Source organism: Augochlora pura, chromosome 6 (assembly GCF_028453695.1).
Source record: "Augochlora pura isolate Apur16 chromosome 6, APUR_v2.2.1, whole genome shotgun sequence".
In the NCBI taxonomy this organism is placed as follows: domain Eukaryota; kingdom Metazoa; phylum Arthropoda; class Insecta; order Hymenoptera; family Halictidae; genus Augochlora; species Augochlora pura.
The window spans coordinates 2757457-2773149 of NC_135777.1; the positions used below are offsets into that span (position 1 = coordinate 2757457).

At 46.4% G+C, this 15693-nt stretch overlaps 3 protein-coding genes and 1 non-coding gene across 4 annotated transcripts; 2 read left to right on the forward strand and 2 right to left on the reverse strand.

Moving 5' to 3' along the window:
- Window positions 1-411: 411 nt before the first annotated feature.
- Window positions 412-6370, reverse strand: Rab27 (RAS oncogene family member Rab27). The gene is made up of 5 exons (XM_078182202.1): window positions 5702-6370; window positions 5407-5477; window positions 5040-5154; window positions 4468-4580; window positions 412-3730 (listed from the first exon to the last, which is right to left on the reverse strand). Exons 1-5 carry the CDS (start codon window positions 5843-5845, stop codon window positions 3547-3549), a joined length of 627 nt encoding a protein of 208 aa, XP_078038328.1. The 5' UTR covers window positions 5846-6370; the 3' UTR covers window positions 412-3546.
- Window positions 6371-6428: 58 nt separating this feature from the next.
- Mal (molybdenum cofactor sulfurase) lies at window positions 6429-10758 on the reverse strand. Its single transcript, XM_078182203.1, has 7 exons — window positions 9578-10758; window positions 9319-9475; window positions 8596-9252; window positions 7566-8542; window positions 7306-7503; window positions 7033-7247; window positions 6429-6956 (listed from the first exon to the last, which is right to left on the reverse strand). Exons 1-7 carry the CDS (start codon window positions 9663-9665, stop codon window positions 6771-6773), a joined length of 2478 nt encoding a protein of 825 aa, XP_078038329.1. The 5' UTR covers window positions 9666-10758; the 3' UTR covers window positions 6429-6770.
- On the forward strand, window positions 10408-10489 carry Trnas-gcu (transfer RNA serine (anticodon GCU)). Its single transcript has one exon. It is a non-coding gene; the product is annotated as a tRNA-Ser (tRNA).
- Window positions 10759-11342: 584 nt separating the features above from the next.
- LOC144470902 (uncharacterized) lies at window positions 11343-14634 on the forward strand. Its single transcript, XM_078182493.1, has 2 exons — window positions 11343-11569; window positions 13329-14634. Exons 1-2 carry the CDS (start codon window positions 11343-11345, stop codon window positions 14248-14250), a joined length of 1149 nt encoding a protein of 382 aa, XP_078038619.1. The 3' UTR covers window positions 14251-14634.
- The last annotated feature ends 1059 nt before the right edge of the window (window positions 14635-15693 follow it).

Here is a 15693-nt window from a genome sequence, read left to right on the forward strand (position 1 = left end):
CTCGCGTCGCGGTATTTCGTACGCGACGGAGGGCAGAGCCGGAAACGGAGTCGTTGTCTCAACGAACGCCGTTGGAAAGAGGAGAGGCGAGGAGAGTGGAACGGAGACGACGGCGTGGGCGGCGAACCAACCACGGTCGGATAAATAGCATCCTTTTGATAGTCCTGGATCGCGTGCTTTGAGCCGGTTCCCATCGCTTTGTCTGGCCTCCATCGAGCGAACTTGAGGGGCCACGTAATAATTACTCCGGCACAGAGGGAGAGCATCTAACTGGTAGTCTCAAAGTGGTCGTTACCGGTATCAACGGCACGTTGGAGACAAAGCTAGGAAAGCCTAATCGCTCGATTGCCGTCGAACGACCGGCAAAGCGAGCCCAAAATATCGCCGAAACGTTTCCGGGTGTCTCCGCCGATATTATACGGTATACCGGCTTCGTGGCGTGGGTGTGCAACAACAACGGTCCCCGGCGGCGTTCGCTACATTTCATTGTTGCTCTTTATTGTTCAATAACCTCGGTTTAAATACAATAGTAACGCTCCTGCTCCTCGCGACGCATTGTGGGATATCCGTGTCCCGAAAGCGGAATGTCTGCGATTTTCTGCATAACTTGAAACGCGGTACAGCATTTATCGGGTTTGTTAATTTTATACAGTTCTACTGGTTCGGATATACATATATTCGTAATGGGATTAAATGTAATATCCAATGGACCAGAAGTTATACCTTCCTGAATATTGTCCCTATCCATTCTCTATTCCGAACACGGTTTAACGCAGTCCCATAACTTTTCCATTACGTTCGACTCTACCGATTGACCGAATTAAATTAATGTTTAAAATAACAAATCTTCCTGCTCCGCTCCATTCACTAGCATCCATCCTTTTCATACGAATTCCTCTGGTCTATTTATTCTACGAGTCCTTGTCGTTCGCCCGCGATAATTTCGAACTTTAAATCAAAATTTTCATGCTCTGCGTGGTGTGTAGATGTGCTTGACCGCAGAGATTTTCTCTAGTTACTTCCGGGGACCCGGATACCGCACAAATCATCTGCGGGAGGATGATTCGTGTCGAACGACGCTCGTTACACATCGTCGAATCGAAGTTTCGCCGTAAAAAATAAGTTTCGGCGGCGCGCTTAAAAGCAGACGTACTCGTAAACAATAACATCGGCGTGTATAAATAGGCGGCTAATAAGCCGGCCGTGGTGGTCAGGAAGTTCGATCGAACTTCCATAAAGGAAGTTTCCGCCGCGGAGAACTTGACTCAAGCAGCCGTACTTTTTACACGGCCGAGGTTATTGATGAAACCAAGTTTCGTCGTGCTATTTTCCAGACCTCTCGCCGGGGCCGGTTTGCGTTTGACTGCGAACCGACGCGGCCGGGAGGCATAATCGAAACTGCGAAAAGAACACCTGCCGTCCACAGCGAGGGCGGAACTATTTTTCGCGTTTTCGCTCGACCGGCAACCGAGGACCCGAGCCAAGCGGCTCCGAACCTCCGTTATCGTCCTCGAAGACTTATCAACGTATCAGTAGTAGCAATAGTTTATTAATCTTTTTTTCTTTCACAACACACGGACAGTTGTACCGTTTACAATGACAATACTCTTAAAGCGTATTAGTTGCTACGAATTTGACGAGTCTGAAACGGTACCCACTTTCCGGAATGAACACTGGTCGATTCGCTTTAAACCACGGGTGCGACGACGTCGATCCAAAAAACGAACTACCCTGCTCTACGATTGTTGTACTGTACGAAGAGAATAAGTCTCTGCCACAGCCCGGAGCCCCGACATCTTTGTCGTACCCAAACGTCTTGATAGAAAACATCTAGCGAGTTACTATATTATTTTGTATACACTCAACAATCATATATATTCTTGTATAATCGAACTTGGAAATCTGTAACATTGTGTAAAAATTGGAGGATGTAACACATAGCCTTCGTAATACTACTGGTTTCAGATACTGAGCGGCGACTGTCCTCTAATACTACCAGCTGTTCGCAGCCAGCTTGGAAAATGCTTTCTCAATTGATCCAGATTATCTTCTAAAAGATCTAGCGAAATAATTTCGTTTTACCTGTACAGGTAAAACACGGTTGGTTTTTCTTCGTAATTAATTTTGAGAAACGCTTTGTCATCTATATATTACCTTCAGATCCAGAAAACTTTCTAATTTTATCAACAAACGTTAAAAAAACGCTTCTACGATTGACTCGAGATTCATCTTCGTTCGAAAGATGTAATATTTCTAATTTCGGACTAGCGCCTCCAGCAATCGATTAGGAGAGATCGAGGTTTCTTCGACCTGAACACACAACACACGTATAAAAATGTCAGGATAAATAACGTGCTGGGTCTTCGGACGCTTAAACAGCTCGCGTTCACGATTAATGTACACGTATGTACGTACATCTGTATAATCGGTCGCGACTTAGCGGGAACGGGCGACCATTAAGTACTCAACGACGGTACGAAGTGTCGCGGGAGAGTGTACGGGTGTCGCGAACAGTTTGATTGTTCCTCACCCTCTCCTAGACACTGGTGCTTACGACTAGGTGTACGAACTTTAATTAGACACAATAACAGCATCAAAAATACATCAGATATAGTCGGAGGATCATCGAACCCTGCCCCGAATCATAGCCACTGTATCACAATGTTTGGCGAGTGAGACTGACCTCCGCGGCAAAACTGCGGCGAAGTTGACCCGAGGTATGCGATTACAAAGAGTCGCGCGACGCGCAATCTCGTTCGCGATTAAAAACAGCATCGAAGCACGGTTACGACTAATCCCGTAACTTGTACAGCCACGAGAATATTGACACGAAGTTATCATTGAAACGTTCGCAACGGGCGAACCTCCCGAATTCAGCAAGATAAAAGAGACGCTTCTAAAAATTTCTTGAAAAGGACAGCTCCTTGTTTCTCTTGACTGACATACCCTCCGAACAGTAATCAATCTCGTTGCGAACATGCGACTGTACTATTCGGAACTGGAAAATTGCTAGTCTAGACCCGATCAAGAGAACCGGCCATCGTTTCGCAGAACTATAGCCAATCACAGCCAGCATCCCAGAACGAAGGTACGACCTATATATACGCGTACGAAAATTGAACACGTTGCGCGTCCGAGAGTAACAGGCAAAAATCGCATATGGTCGCGGTTAGATGAGAGACAAGACGCGTCGAGAACAGTCCTGTGTAGTAAACACCAGGGGAAGCGGCAATGGAAGACGACAGTACATGCGTGGATGCGTGGAAGATCGTTTACGAAGTACAAACGGATGTGTGAAGCGCGAGCCGATCCTTTCGCGGCCGCGATTAAAACCGTAGGTTCCAGAAGCCTCGACAGAAACGTTCGACATCCAAGAACGGACCAGCGAGCCGGTTATTGGTCGTCGAGCGTCTCGGTTTCGGCCAGCTGGAACGCGGGAGATTCAAGTACAGGATTCGTTCAGACGTCAGCCGAAAAATACGCGATCCACCGAATTCGGAGCAATTGCGGGGGCGACGCTTTGTTCGGCTACGTGTAAGGACACTGTCAGCAGTAGCAGGAACTGCTGGGCGGCGGGGTGTCACGCTCGTGGCACCGCAATACTCTCTGATGTGGCAGCAACGATTTGTCCACGGTGGTTTCCATTCGGCGCATCACTCGGTCCAGAAGCACCTCCACGGCGTGCGCCACGTTCTGTCCGCTGGCCGCGCTCGTTTCCAAGTAAACCAAACTGGGAAATACAATCCATGCAGAGCCCTTGAGCTGTCACGATTTCTGGCTCCGCCAGTTTATGGGATTAGAGGATTCGCCGTCCGCTTTGGAGAAATGTTCTGACAAAAAGGTAGACGCCCGGAGGACACGCGACCTGATCCTCACCATCCGATTCGCGTTTCTTCGTCAAGTCGATCTTGCATCCGAAGGTAATTGAATCTTGTTCGAGTTTGGGCCCGATCGATAGCAATTTAGAATGTTAATTTTCTGACTAAATAACTCGCGGTCTGGCATACTCAAGTAAGCACATCTTGCTTCAATCTGTCTGCGAAGCCTGTTGTAAATCGAAGTTCGATCGATACCAATTTCGAAGCTCAATTTTGTTGATTAAAAGAAAACTACCCCTTGAATCTATCAGCCAAAGACCCGAAATTTTAAAACTAATGGTTTAGTTCGATCGCGTCGTGGGAAAACCTTCGTTTAATGTCTTTCTTACGATCTTAGATGTGCATAATGGTTGTCAGAATTTAGTCGAATAAATAAAGTGGAATTATGTATCTGTAGCGCCAGTGCCGACTCCTGTTTGCGATCGTGGCAACCTGGTTCCAGTTTAGGTGCAAAGACGGCAGATGGGGCAGCGATGATAGTCGACTGGGTGGGGGGCAGTGACCTTGAGCAACAAATTGATTTTGCCCAAGCTAGCTGGCGTGGTCAGAACATTTCTTCAAAGGGGGATCGCACCCTTGTGTTATTTACCCGTGTTTCTCCGCTAATTCCCGTGCCTTATCTTCGCTAACGACACGTTTGTCTTCCAGATCGGACTTATTCCCGCAGAGAATTATGTCTGGATCTTCGCAGTATGCGTGAGTCTACACGTGTACAGATATCTTCAATGATTTTGATTAGCTTAACGAGTACTTTGTAGGCTCGAACGACGGTTTGAGTTGCGAGGTAACATCGAAACGCTTTGTATACAATGGATAGAGTGGAACATTGTAGATAGTCTTTTCGGGGAGCAATAAATTTATTAAGTGTAAGAACATGACACAGAGATATACAGTCGTAGACAATCGTTTGAATTCCGTAATACAGGATTTATTGATGAAATACGTGAGGACTTGTAGAGGTCCAGAGTGATTAATCTGAGTTACTGAAAGTGTGAGAGAGTCCCATATACAGCTACACTACGGTGTAAAGCTATCATGCATCATGCAGAAAGAGGTAACGACCGTACTACAGAATGCAAACAGACAAATCTCAACTCAAATCATCGTTCAACCTTGAGGACTAAGCCGTCTACAGCTACAGTATTAATAAATGATTAGTACCCTAAGTTGTTCCAGCCAATTTCTGACTTCAAGGAATGATAGCTCATTGGTCAGGTCAAAGATTAGGAGGAACCCCATGGAATCCCGGTAAAATGTAGTTGTTAAGCTTCTGAACCTGGATATTAATAGCATGGAAGCTCTTTGTAGATAATTATGGTAATTAGGCACTATCATTATCTCTATTAGGGGGAATGCTAACGACACTGGCTGCCATGAATGCACAAAACAATGTATGCGCATCGATCCATCTACTTAAAATATATTCCTCAAGGATCATGAATAAGTGTTAATGGCTTCTAACTAATTGATACTGTTATTAAAGGTTGCTTCTACCAAAGCACTACTACTAATATAGAAAAACCATTACCGCTCCTGGCCAGCTGTATCCCACAGCTGCAAGTGCACACGTTGGGTTCTACCATTTGCTGTCTGGTATATCTGCAATAGACAATGATCCCATCTTGTCAGTAGCCTCATGCGTACCTTAAGTCTCATTTACATACACGAACACTTGCCATGTATCTCTGCCAATCAAACGAACTGCGGATTTTACTGCAAACTAATTCTACCAAAAGTCCTGATCAACCTTAACATTGTATAAAATTGTAGACATCTGCTGAAAAATCCGCAGTCGTTTTCTAATCGCTAAATAACCAACTCACCACCCGTTTTTCCTTAAAATCAATGCCAACCGTCGACATAAAATTCGAGTCAAAAGTGCCAGACGTGTATTGGCACAGGAAGCTGGTCTTGCCAACTCCAGAGTTCCCAAGGGCCAGAAATTTAATCAAGTAATCGTAATCCATTTTCGATGATTGGCTATTGAAATTATTGACTGATTTTGTCGAGAATCGGTGCTTCAACAGGAAACGTCAAACCCTCTAGGCATGACTCTGAGTAAGTCCCTTCGTTGCAAAGGACGCTCGCATTTCAATGACAGAAAGGTCGTTTCGGTGCACGAAACATGTGCGACATTAGACACCTGTTGCCTACGTATACAGTTTTCAAAAGATACGCGCGTCTCGACACGAAACACCCCGTATACGCTACCGTCTGCTGCGGCCGCCAAAGTGGAGGATCCTCGGGATCGAAGTTATGGTTTCCGCAGACCCGTAAAAATCAACACCACCGTTCTAAATTCACGAACTACACTGAACCTCGTCCACACCGATGTGCGACAGGTGGAAGGACGCCACGATTGTGGGTGGATGTTGGATGGATGAGCCAGCAGTCCCACCAAACTAACTGTAGAAACAGGAAAAGTCCCTGCCATAGGAATAAAATGGCGATCGGAAGACGCGGTTCCCCATTGGCGACCGCATTTCAGAGCATATACACGAAAGACAACTTATTCAACAATAATCAACGGGTCTTAAAATTCCCAACATATTCTATAATTATCGTTTTATTTAAAAAAATATAAATTTTTGCTGTAAAAATTAGTCTTTCCACTAATTTTCTGAACAAATAAAGTGCAGTCTCGTTTCAATGCTACCAACAACATTAAGTTTAGAGATTCTCGTATGGTGTGGACAAAATATATGTTGTATATAGTGGTATAACTATATAGCGAAGTTATACAATGTACTGCAGGTACTGATCGGAATAACTTCGTATGTAGATACATAACTAGGATTTCTAACTTCTTCGTGATTTAATTATTATACGTGCCATCACGTTATTCACGTGCAGATCAAATTCTGTAATCCTACTATTTTGTTAAGCAGAAGGTCACGAGACGCTCACGGTATCTCCGATAGTAATTATTCCATCGTCTTTGGATTCTCTAGTTAAATAAATGCCGAACTTTATTTTGCCGTGGAATTGTTCGGCAAGAGTTCGCAATGGTTCTACGGTTTTTACGCCAGTTGTTTGGTCAATACAAATCATCTGACACCGAGTACAAGGTCCTGCGACCTAAACGAGACAAATTATCGTATGATACCTCGATGCGAAAACCGATGATGATCTGTACTATAATTAGATTACATACCGCAAATTTATTTTTCCCGATACAAACGCATGTCCACTTCGTTTCCTCAAAAGCTTCGCAGCCGCTTAACACCATGTTCCCTCTGAACCTATGCATAATCGTATCCTTCTGAACTTTTGTATCAGGCACTTTGTCACTGAGCCATGACACACTTGCCTTGTTTAGCAATAAATATTGAGCTTGACTGGAGAACGACAGCTCAGGTTTCTTGTCTTCTGTTCGAGAAAAGATCGATCAATGTCAATGCCATAATCTACAGAATCTTGATTATACCTTTTTGATTAGTCTCATGATTGCTCTGTCTAATGAGTCGTAAATTTGGCAAACCTAATGCTAAGCTTAGCCACTCAGACACCTCTGAACCACAGTCAGTGCCTTCCACTTTGTGTCCACAGACTCTGCTTTGGCATACTGTCCCTTCTATAGTATTTATAAAATCATTATCTAATGGAATACTTATCGCAGGCATACCTAAAATGAAATACAATTGTTAGATAGAATCGGACGATATTTAAAATAGTTCGTTTCTGTACCTGGATAATTTAAATGCATCGTTTTCTTTTCTTTCAATATCACTGGTCTCAACAGACACAAGCTGATATTTTGCTTCTGCGTTAAACAGGTGCCAGAGGATGTGACGATCATCCATTCTCTGTCGTACTGCAGTCCTTTCGCGTTCAAACTCCAGGATCCTTTGATTTGATAGGCTGCGCACGACTTTATTGGATATATGTACAACTCTTGCAGCGTGCATTTCTTTGTAGTCGCATTGTTATCTACATTAGCCGCGTTAAAAAATTGCCTGCCAATGATGAACTGGCTCACATATTCCTTCACGCTTTGTAATTTATCGTTAAAACCGCTACTATTATTGTTCGCTGCGCGATGCGTGTTTTCTGTGTCTGTATTCCGTTCGAAATACTTTTTATGCAAGACTGCTTTGTGGTTGAGCCACCAGTCTGGAATTCGATCCACTTGTGCCCCATCTACAAAACATTCTTCGATCATACTTAATAAAGTCTGCGCATCCTTGAACGTGGACATGTTTCCGAACGAGACCCTTACAGCCCCCGTCGGTCTGCCGTTTATCAAATCCGCGGCACCCCCGCAAACATATCCCGCTTCATAGTTCCGCAGAACGTCCTTGTTGGACAGCGCCAAGTGCCTCTGACATGCGCCAGGATTGCAGAAACATCCTGTTCTGAGATGTATCTTGAACAGCGCGGCCATGTTCAAGACCTCCGTGTACCCTACGTATTCGCCGTTAGATCGAATAAGATTGAACGCGACAATACCCCCCTGCAAATCACAGTTTTCATAAGCCGTGTCGGTGTACAGTTTCACAACTGGTTTTCCATTACCATGATGCAGCCTCAGCAGAGCGTTATGCAGAAATTGTGCAAGCGAGAACACGTGCCGCGATATTTTCGGCATGGTAAGAGACATCAACGTATCCAAACCGTGTCTCAAAGAAGCAATAGAAAGAAACGGCACAGTACCGTCTTCGAACCTACAAATATATACAATTAAACAAAAGATCCGTGCGAGAACGCGATGAATTACCTTTGATACAAGCTCCGCCTTTTCACATGGAACATCTCGGAGCTTAAACAAACGTCTACGGTGCCACCACCATAATAGACCTTGCGTAGCACGTCTGCACTCGAGTTCTTTATTAGCAGTGCCCCGATGCCGGTTGGATATCCAAACATTTTATAAAAAGACAGAACAACAAAGTCTGGCTGGTAAACAGACAAATCTAGATCATTGGTGGACACAAAAGCGGCGGCATCGAGCACCACGTACCACTTCGTGGCCGTGTCGGATGTCACCCTCGACAATATTCCATTATGCACGTCGGAGATCCATTTCAGGGGGTACTTCAGCCCCGAAAAATTGCACTGCGCTGAATACGCAAAGAGCGAATTGCTCTTACTTTGCGACTTCGTCGCAGACGTGGGAGAACGAAAAATCTCAAAAGCGTCGTTGTGGTTCAAACAAGTCACCTTCGCTCCCCTATTCGCAACAACGTCTCTCATGCCGAGGACCGACGTATGATTGTCCTGCGTGTAAACGAAGTGCCCCCCATGGCCGGAAGCTGGTTTCGACGCCTCATCGATGAACACGAAATTATCGGCGATAATTTTCAGCGAGGCGGTCGCGCCGGCCGTAAATACGACGGTGTAATCATCGGGGGACGCGTGAAAATGATTCAACACCCTGCAAGAACGATATCTTTATATTTACTCGTCAACATTTACGCATCCTCGCAGCGGGACGTCTTACAAATATCTCGTTCGCTCTATGACATCCTGAGTCATATTGCTTGCGGTCCCCACGGAATGTGGATTAGCATAAAGCGAGTTATGCAAATCGGCGGCGATACATTTTATTTGCGAGTCGGAGTATAAAGTAGCACCTGCGTGGTCCAGGTAACATTCCTCTGAAAAGCGAAGCAGGTTTGAAAATACGGTAGCCTTTTTCCCAGCCGAAACTGCCTGGGCCCCGCGTAATTGCGTATTGCGAAAGCGAAGCGGGTAAATACCTTTAGTCCTCGAGAAGTTGCTCTCGATGATTTTGGTGGTTTCGTCATCGTATACCGGCGTATACGTTGCCTTTAGATTGTTTTCCATGTTGTCAGAGAACGCGGAGGTTCGGAATGATCAGTGCGATCGTAGCAACGTACGTACGATGACTATGCGTGGAAACAAAACATTGAGGCAGAGACGGCACCGAGATGTTACCTAATCTCTCGCAATCGTGATTACTGACCTCTTGAATATCATGGTATCCGAGAGCCTTGAGGAATCCCAATTCACGGCATTTATAGCCAGAATGCAACGCTGCGCGCTATATCTCTACACGTACACATGCAATCGGCTCTCTAATCACGAGTGGGTTGCAACATTTTCTTGACCGCAACTGGTCTTCGGTACGTCAACGATGAGGCAAACGTTAAATTATTAAACGAGATAATATTACCGATAGAATACATGGTCGTAAACGAACGCGGGCAAGAAGTCGACGGCTTTGTTGTACGGCTCCGATTCGAATTGTAAATGCTCGAGTGCCTTTTACCGAGGTTTCTTATCTAGTTTCCCCGTGGAATGAACAAACTCGGAAGAATACTGGTCGCATGAATCGATAACAGCACGCGTGTGTACCGAGCTAATATGATTACGTAACACGCAGCGAGAGTGTGTCACTTGCCGTGTAACACAGGAGGCGCAGCGAGTGCGCGAGTACATTACGCGATCTACTGGATCGATAGAGGCTAGATCCTTTCGCAGATTCGACGAAAGTGAAAGGAGATTCGACGCGAAACATCGGAAGGACACCGATGATCACAAACTTTTAGAGATTACTTTCATATCTGACGAGGTGGCCGAGTGGTTAAGGCGTTGGACTGCTAATCCAATGTGCTCTGCACGCGTGGGTTCGAATCCCATCCTCGTCGAGCTTTTGTTTTGTTATTTTTTTCTACCGACATTTTTAAATAATAGCAACATCATGTTACATCCATAACATATATCGTAATATCTATGCAATAAATAATTTTTCTGTATCTGAAACGAATAAAATACTCCCGAGGCGCGTGGCGATTTTCGACTAATTTTACGATGTACACACGTGACCAATCGTGCACAATCGTGAATATATAACATTATGAAATTGTTTCTACAATGTCGAACTAATTAATACTTTATTACTGTATTACTGTCCGAGAGAATATAAGAAGGTTATAAAGATAGTTTCCATTGAAATGATTAAAGAATAATGCGGAGGTCTACTATACTAGAAAGACCTCCCATACCGGATACATGGGGAAGTGAAAACGCATCCCCCACGAGCTCCAAAGATCTAATTAGCGTTCAGAGATCGGTCGAAATTAAGCCTAAGCAATTACCAAGTGAGTCTCGACGGACGAGTATCGACAAAGTTCCACGAACGTTTACGTTTGCACAGATCACGACGAGTTGCTATGTTGCTCGAAAGACTTCTCGCCGATCGAAGAGTATCTTCAAATGACGGAACGGGTTATTGAAAGCAAATCCTTGTCACCTAAAGAGAGGGATCTAATCAGAAGCCTGTACGTTCACTATAGGTCCATTAAGGGTTACAGTACAGAAACCGAGGAGATTGACATGCGGCCGCGTGCAGAGACGATTGTTAGAAGCTTGATACCGATAATGGTGTCCACAGACGCCATCGCTAGACAATAGGAAACACGTGAATCTTTATTGTAGCTCAGGAGACACGCGAGCGACGGGGATCCGGGGGAGTTTATTTTCCGTAGAGAGACGTCAACGATGTCGCAATTACGCGACACGAAATCGGACGATTTCGACCCAAGGAGGAGGCCTGTCTTGACACCGCCTGGGTCAACGCAGGAATTCGTAAAGGTCTCTATTCCGGAGAATTTTTGCGATCCAGATGCTTTTAAGATCGACAGCGTGTTCAGCGATTTCTCTCTGCGAGACATGGGGCACGAGGGGAGGCTGGCGAAACAAATCCAAGAGTGGATAGAGAGTCGACGGTCGGTGATCTCGAACAACCGGTCGATTCCGCAGAGCTTTACCCCCGGGGTGTCCAACTTGCCTGGCCAAAGCAGGGAAACAGGGACGTCGGGGGGAAGTCGATCGGAACGTGTGAGCTGCGTGGATTTCGTTTCCTTCTGTCCAGAGACAACTGTTTAGCGCCTGTTGTCCCCTCTTTCACTTTTAGGTACTAAAATACTTGGCAGGCTCTACAGACGACGTACCGGAGAAGCAGAAGGTGTTCCTTCCTATGAAATACCGTGGAACACGAGGTTGCGCCATTGCGGATCGCTTCAGGGTTGATAGAGAGAGCCTCGCCCACGAGTTTCTGCGGGAACAAAGCGCCGCGGGCTGACACGCCGCGACAGCCGGCGACAACCACTTTTGTCTAATAATGTAACCAGATCACCAATACCAACGGGCCGGCGTTACGTGAAACCGGTGCACAGCATATATGGCTTTATATGTCAGTGCCACAATTCGGAGAAAGTGCGTCCTTGACTGGTTTTACAATATCACGGCCCGGCATTGGTATATGTATCACGTTACATAAGGGAAGGGAAGGACGTAAAACAAGTAGAAAAAGGTGGTAAATGTTGCTCCGTGACGTAGCCACGTTCCCTTTCGCGATCGGGGATAAGCGAAGGTCCCGAAGAAGTCTGACATAACCGATGACCGAACGGCTTGCATTCTTATGCATGCGATATAATCGCATTCTCTCGACCCTTGGAAATAATAATTCATCCCGCCGTTTCATGAGAACGGTATTTTTCATGTTTCTTTCCGAATCCTATGTCACGATCGGATGAAATTACAATCGCGAAAGAAGGTAATAAAAATTTCGCGAGGAGAATACGAGCCCCCGAATGATAATTCCTGACCCTGCTATCACCTCGCGAACAAGGGGTCCGCGAAATCGCGCAAGTAATTGCCAATTAAAAGTCTTCGGGCCGCAACAAGTGATCGATACTTGACCTCGGTCTCGGAAAGTTGAGCGCAACAGCTGTTCGAGAGCGTATAGTCGCCGATCAACGATTACATTTAACGATGCATCGGATCGAAGTGAATTAAGGAGTGGATCCGTTGTTTCGCGGGCCGGTCGGGCCGGTGAGACGCGGCGATCTTAATTGCGCCGGGTTACCACGCCTGGAATTCGTCCATGTCCCCTTTAGCCCGGCGCTATCTTTCTCCGGCTCGCGGCTTTCTATCCTCGTTCCTTAATGATCCCACAACAACAGAAAAAAACTGGCGGTAGTGTTTCCCTCTCCCCCGGCACAGGTGTGTCCAATCGCATCGGGAGCCAGTGGCACCCAAAATTCGATTGATCCCCATGCGATCCCGGCCGCGTATAAATAGTGGGCCTTGCCGTGGTTTTGACCAGAGCCGAGCAACTCTTTCGAGCAAAAAGCAAAATGGCATTCAAGGTAAGGTTCGCAAGTGAACACCCTCGGGGTTACAGGCGGCTCTGCCGGCTAATAAACCAGCGAGCTAGCCGGGATACTTTGAACTAGCTAGGCGACATTAACAATCTCTGGCAAAACTTCTGACAGGGCCAATTAGCTTTCACCTCTGCCTTGGACAAGGTCCTTTGACTGTTCGGTGCACAAAAGATTCGCCTTTTACACTTTGTTCTATTCGCAGTCTTACATTTTAATGATATCAAAGTTTGCAGCAGAATAATAGAGTTTCCTTTTCTTTGGCCCGATTTTGGGGATCTTTGGGACAGTTAGGCAAATTACTGGCGAAAGTGTTTTGAAGACTAATATACAAAATTTGTTTGCAGTTTGTAGCATTCGTAGCCTGTTTGGCAGTGGCCCGTGCTGGAGGACCAGCGGCGTATGACATCGCAACGGCATCCGGGGACCTCAGCAGCGTGGGCTTCAGCCAGGAGTCGACGCAGAAGGGTTACGCCGGTCAGAACGTGATCTCCTCTTACTCCAGGGCCGAGGATAGCGCCCACTCTTCGGTCCGTGTGAGCAGCCACAGCATCAGCAACGACGCCTTGTTGAACTACGACGTTCACCACGCCCCGATCGTGAAGGCCGCCGTCGCTGCGCCCACCTACCTCGCTCCAAGTGCCCAGCCTTTGATCGCCAAGGCCTACGCTTCCCCGTACAGCTACGCAGCAAGTGCACCCCTCTTCACCAAGGCCTACGCTTCCCCGTACAGCTACGCAGCGAGTGCTCCCCTGATCGCTAAGACCTACGCTGCACCAGCTGCACCTCTTCTGACCAAGGCCTACGCTGCACCGATTGCTGCTCCTCTGTTGACCAAGGCCTACGCCGCCCCAGCACCTCTCCTGACCAAGGCCTACGCCGCACCAGCTCCTCTTCTGGCCAAGAGCTTCGAATACGCAGCCTCCGCCCCGATCTACTCCAAGAGCTACGAATACGCTGCCCAGGCTCCTTTCATCGCCAAGAGCGCTCTGATCGCACAAGCTCCAGCATACGCTACCTCCTACGCATCGTCACCACTTCTCGCCAAGTCCTACAGCGCCGCCATCGCCCCGGCTCCTCTTCTGACCAAAACCTACGCATCCTATGCCCCGGCTCCGCTCATCGCCAAATCCTATGCTGCTCCTTTTGATTACGCGCCACAGGCTCAGCTGATCTCCAAGTCCTACGCTGCACCCTTCGTCCACACAGAGTTCAGCGGTCTTGGCGCCCACTACTCCTGGTAAACTCGATCCTTCGACTGACCCCATTGCACCCTACCTACCAATTTCTTCAGAGTTCTCTTGATATCCAGCTAACATCCCAGCCCAAGTCCAATACTCGAGTCCCCTGTGCGGAAGAGGTCGAAGTTGCGCTTTCAGCGAAGTTCCCATTGTCGAGAAGTTCGAGGAACTTGGCTGGAAAGCGCGCAGGGCCGAAAGGGTTAATGGAAGGTTCCAGTTTGAAGCGATCCGTGTAGATAAAACCAACCCAACTTTCGCGCGCACTCATTGTTCGATCCGTTTGTCCACACGTAGATTTCTAAATGTATAAAGTTTTAGGTATGAAATGTTTTATATGTGATCATTGCATGTACATGCAGCCTGTCCACTTCTGTTTGTCCGGATAATCCAAGGAACGTTTTCTCTGCGCACCGGTTAATAAATCTTAATTTTTTAATTTATCTTGGCATTACTGTTTCCCTACCCTCACCCCCTGCGTAACACTCGCTTGCGAGACATGCGAGTCGAGAAGACGTTTTCACGAGGCTCGCGGTAAAATATTCGCACGTTTTATTTCTCGTTTGATAGCTGCATGGTTCGCAGCGTTTTCGTAGCTTTGTTGCACGCATTTCGGTATTCATTAAATCGCGTTGTTTCAAAGAATAACTGAACCGTCTCGCGTTGTTTCGAAGCGCATAAATTACCGTAGCTCGCGAACCATGTCTGCATTGTTCCCGTTGCGTTCGCGTTGGAACTATTAAGTTCGTTCTAGAATAAACAGAAGTACAATTAGCCGAAGTTACCGAAGGCAAATTTATTTCGAGCAAGCAGTGACTCGTTTCCATATCTAAAAGATAAATCGTGGTGGCATCGTCCCGGTATGATATCACCGTCAAACAAATGGAGGGGGCCGCCTCCTCGGGTTTTAGGTGAAATTAAGTTTCGTAAAACGGGATATTTCGGCACGAAACGACTACAAAAGATTGTCTTTGATCGATGGAGACGCGTGAATAGTAATAGGGACAGCGTGACACAATCGTTGACGTGCACGAAATCCATCATCGTCTCGTGAAAAGACTTTCGGGCATGTCGCGATTGGAAAGAATTCGTTGTCCAAAGCTAGGAAGACGATTTGCATACAATGAACGATTGTCGATCGAGCATGGATTCCTACCAAATCCAGAATTATGTCGACACGTTTCGCTTCCTCGGAACAATCGGCTTTCAAGGATCGAACGTTTCTTATTGTGATGAATTTCGGTGTCAAATATACGGCTATTTTTCAAGCGAAACGGGTTCTTTTAAGGAATTTCTTGCTCAACGAGAAACAAGTCGTACTGCGACTTTGAATATATAGTCAATTTATGCGAGGTCGTGTGAATAAGACAAGTTTCGTTGTCGGTCACTAGAACCTAGTGGTTTGGCCTAGGGAATATCTGGAGATTTATTTTTAGATAGGGGAACGTA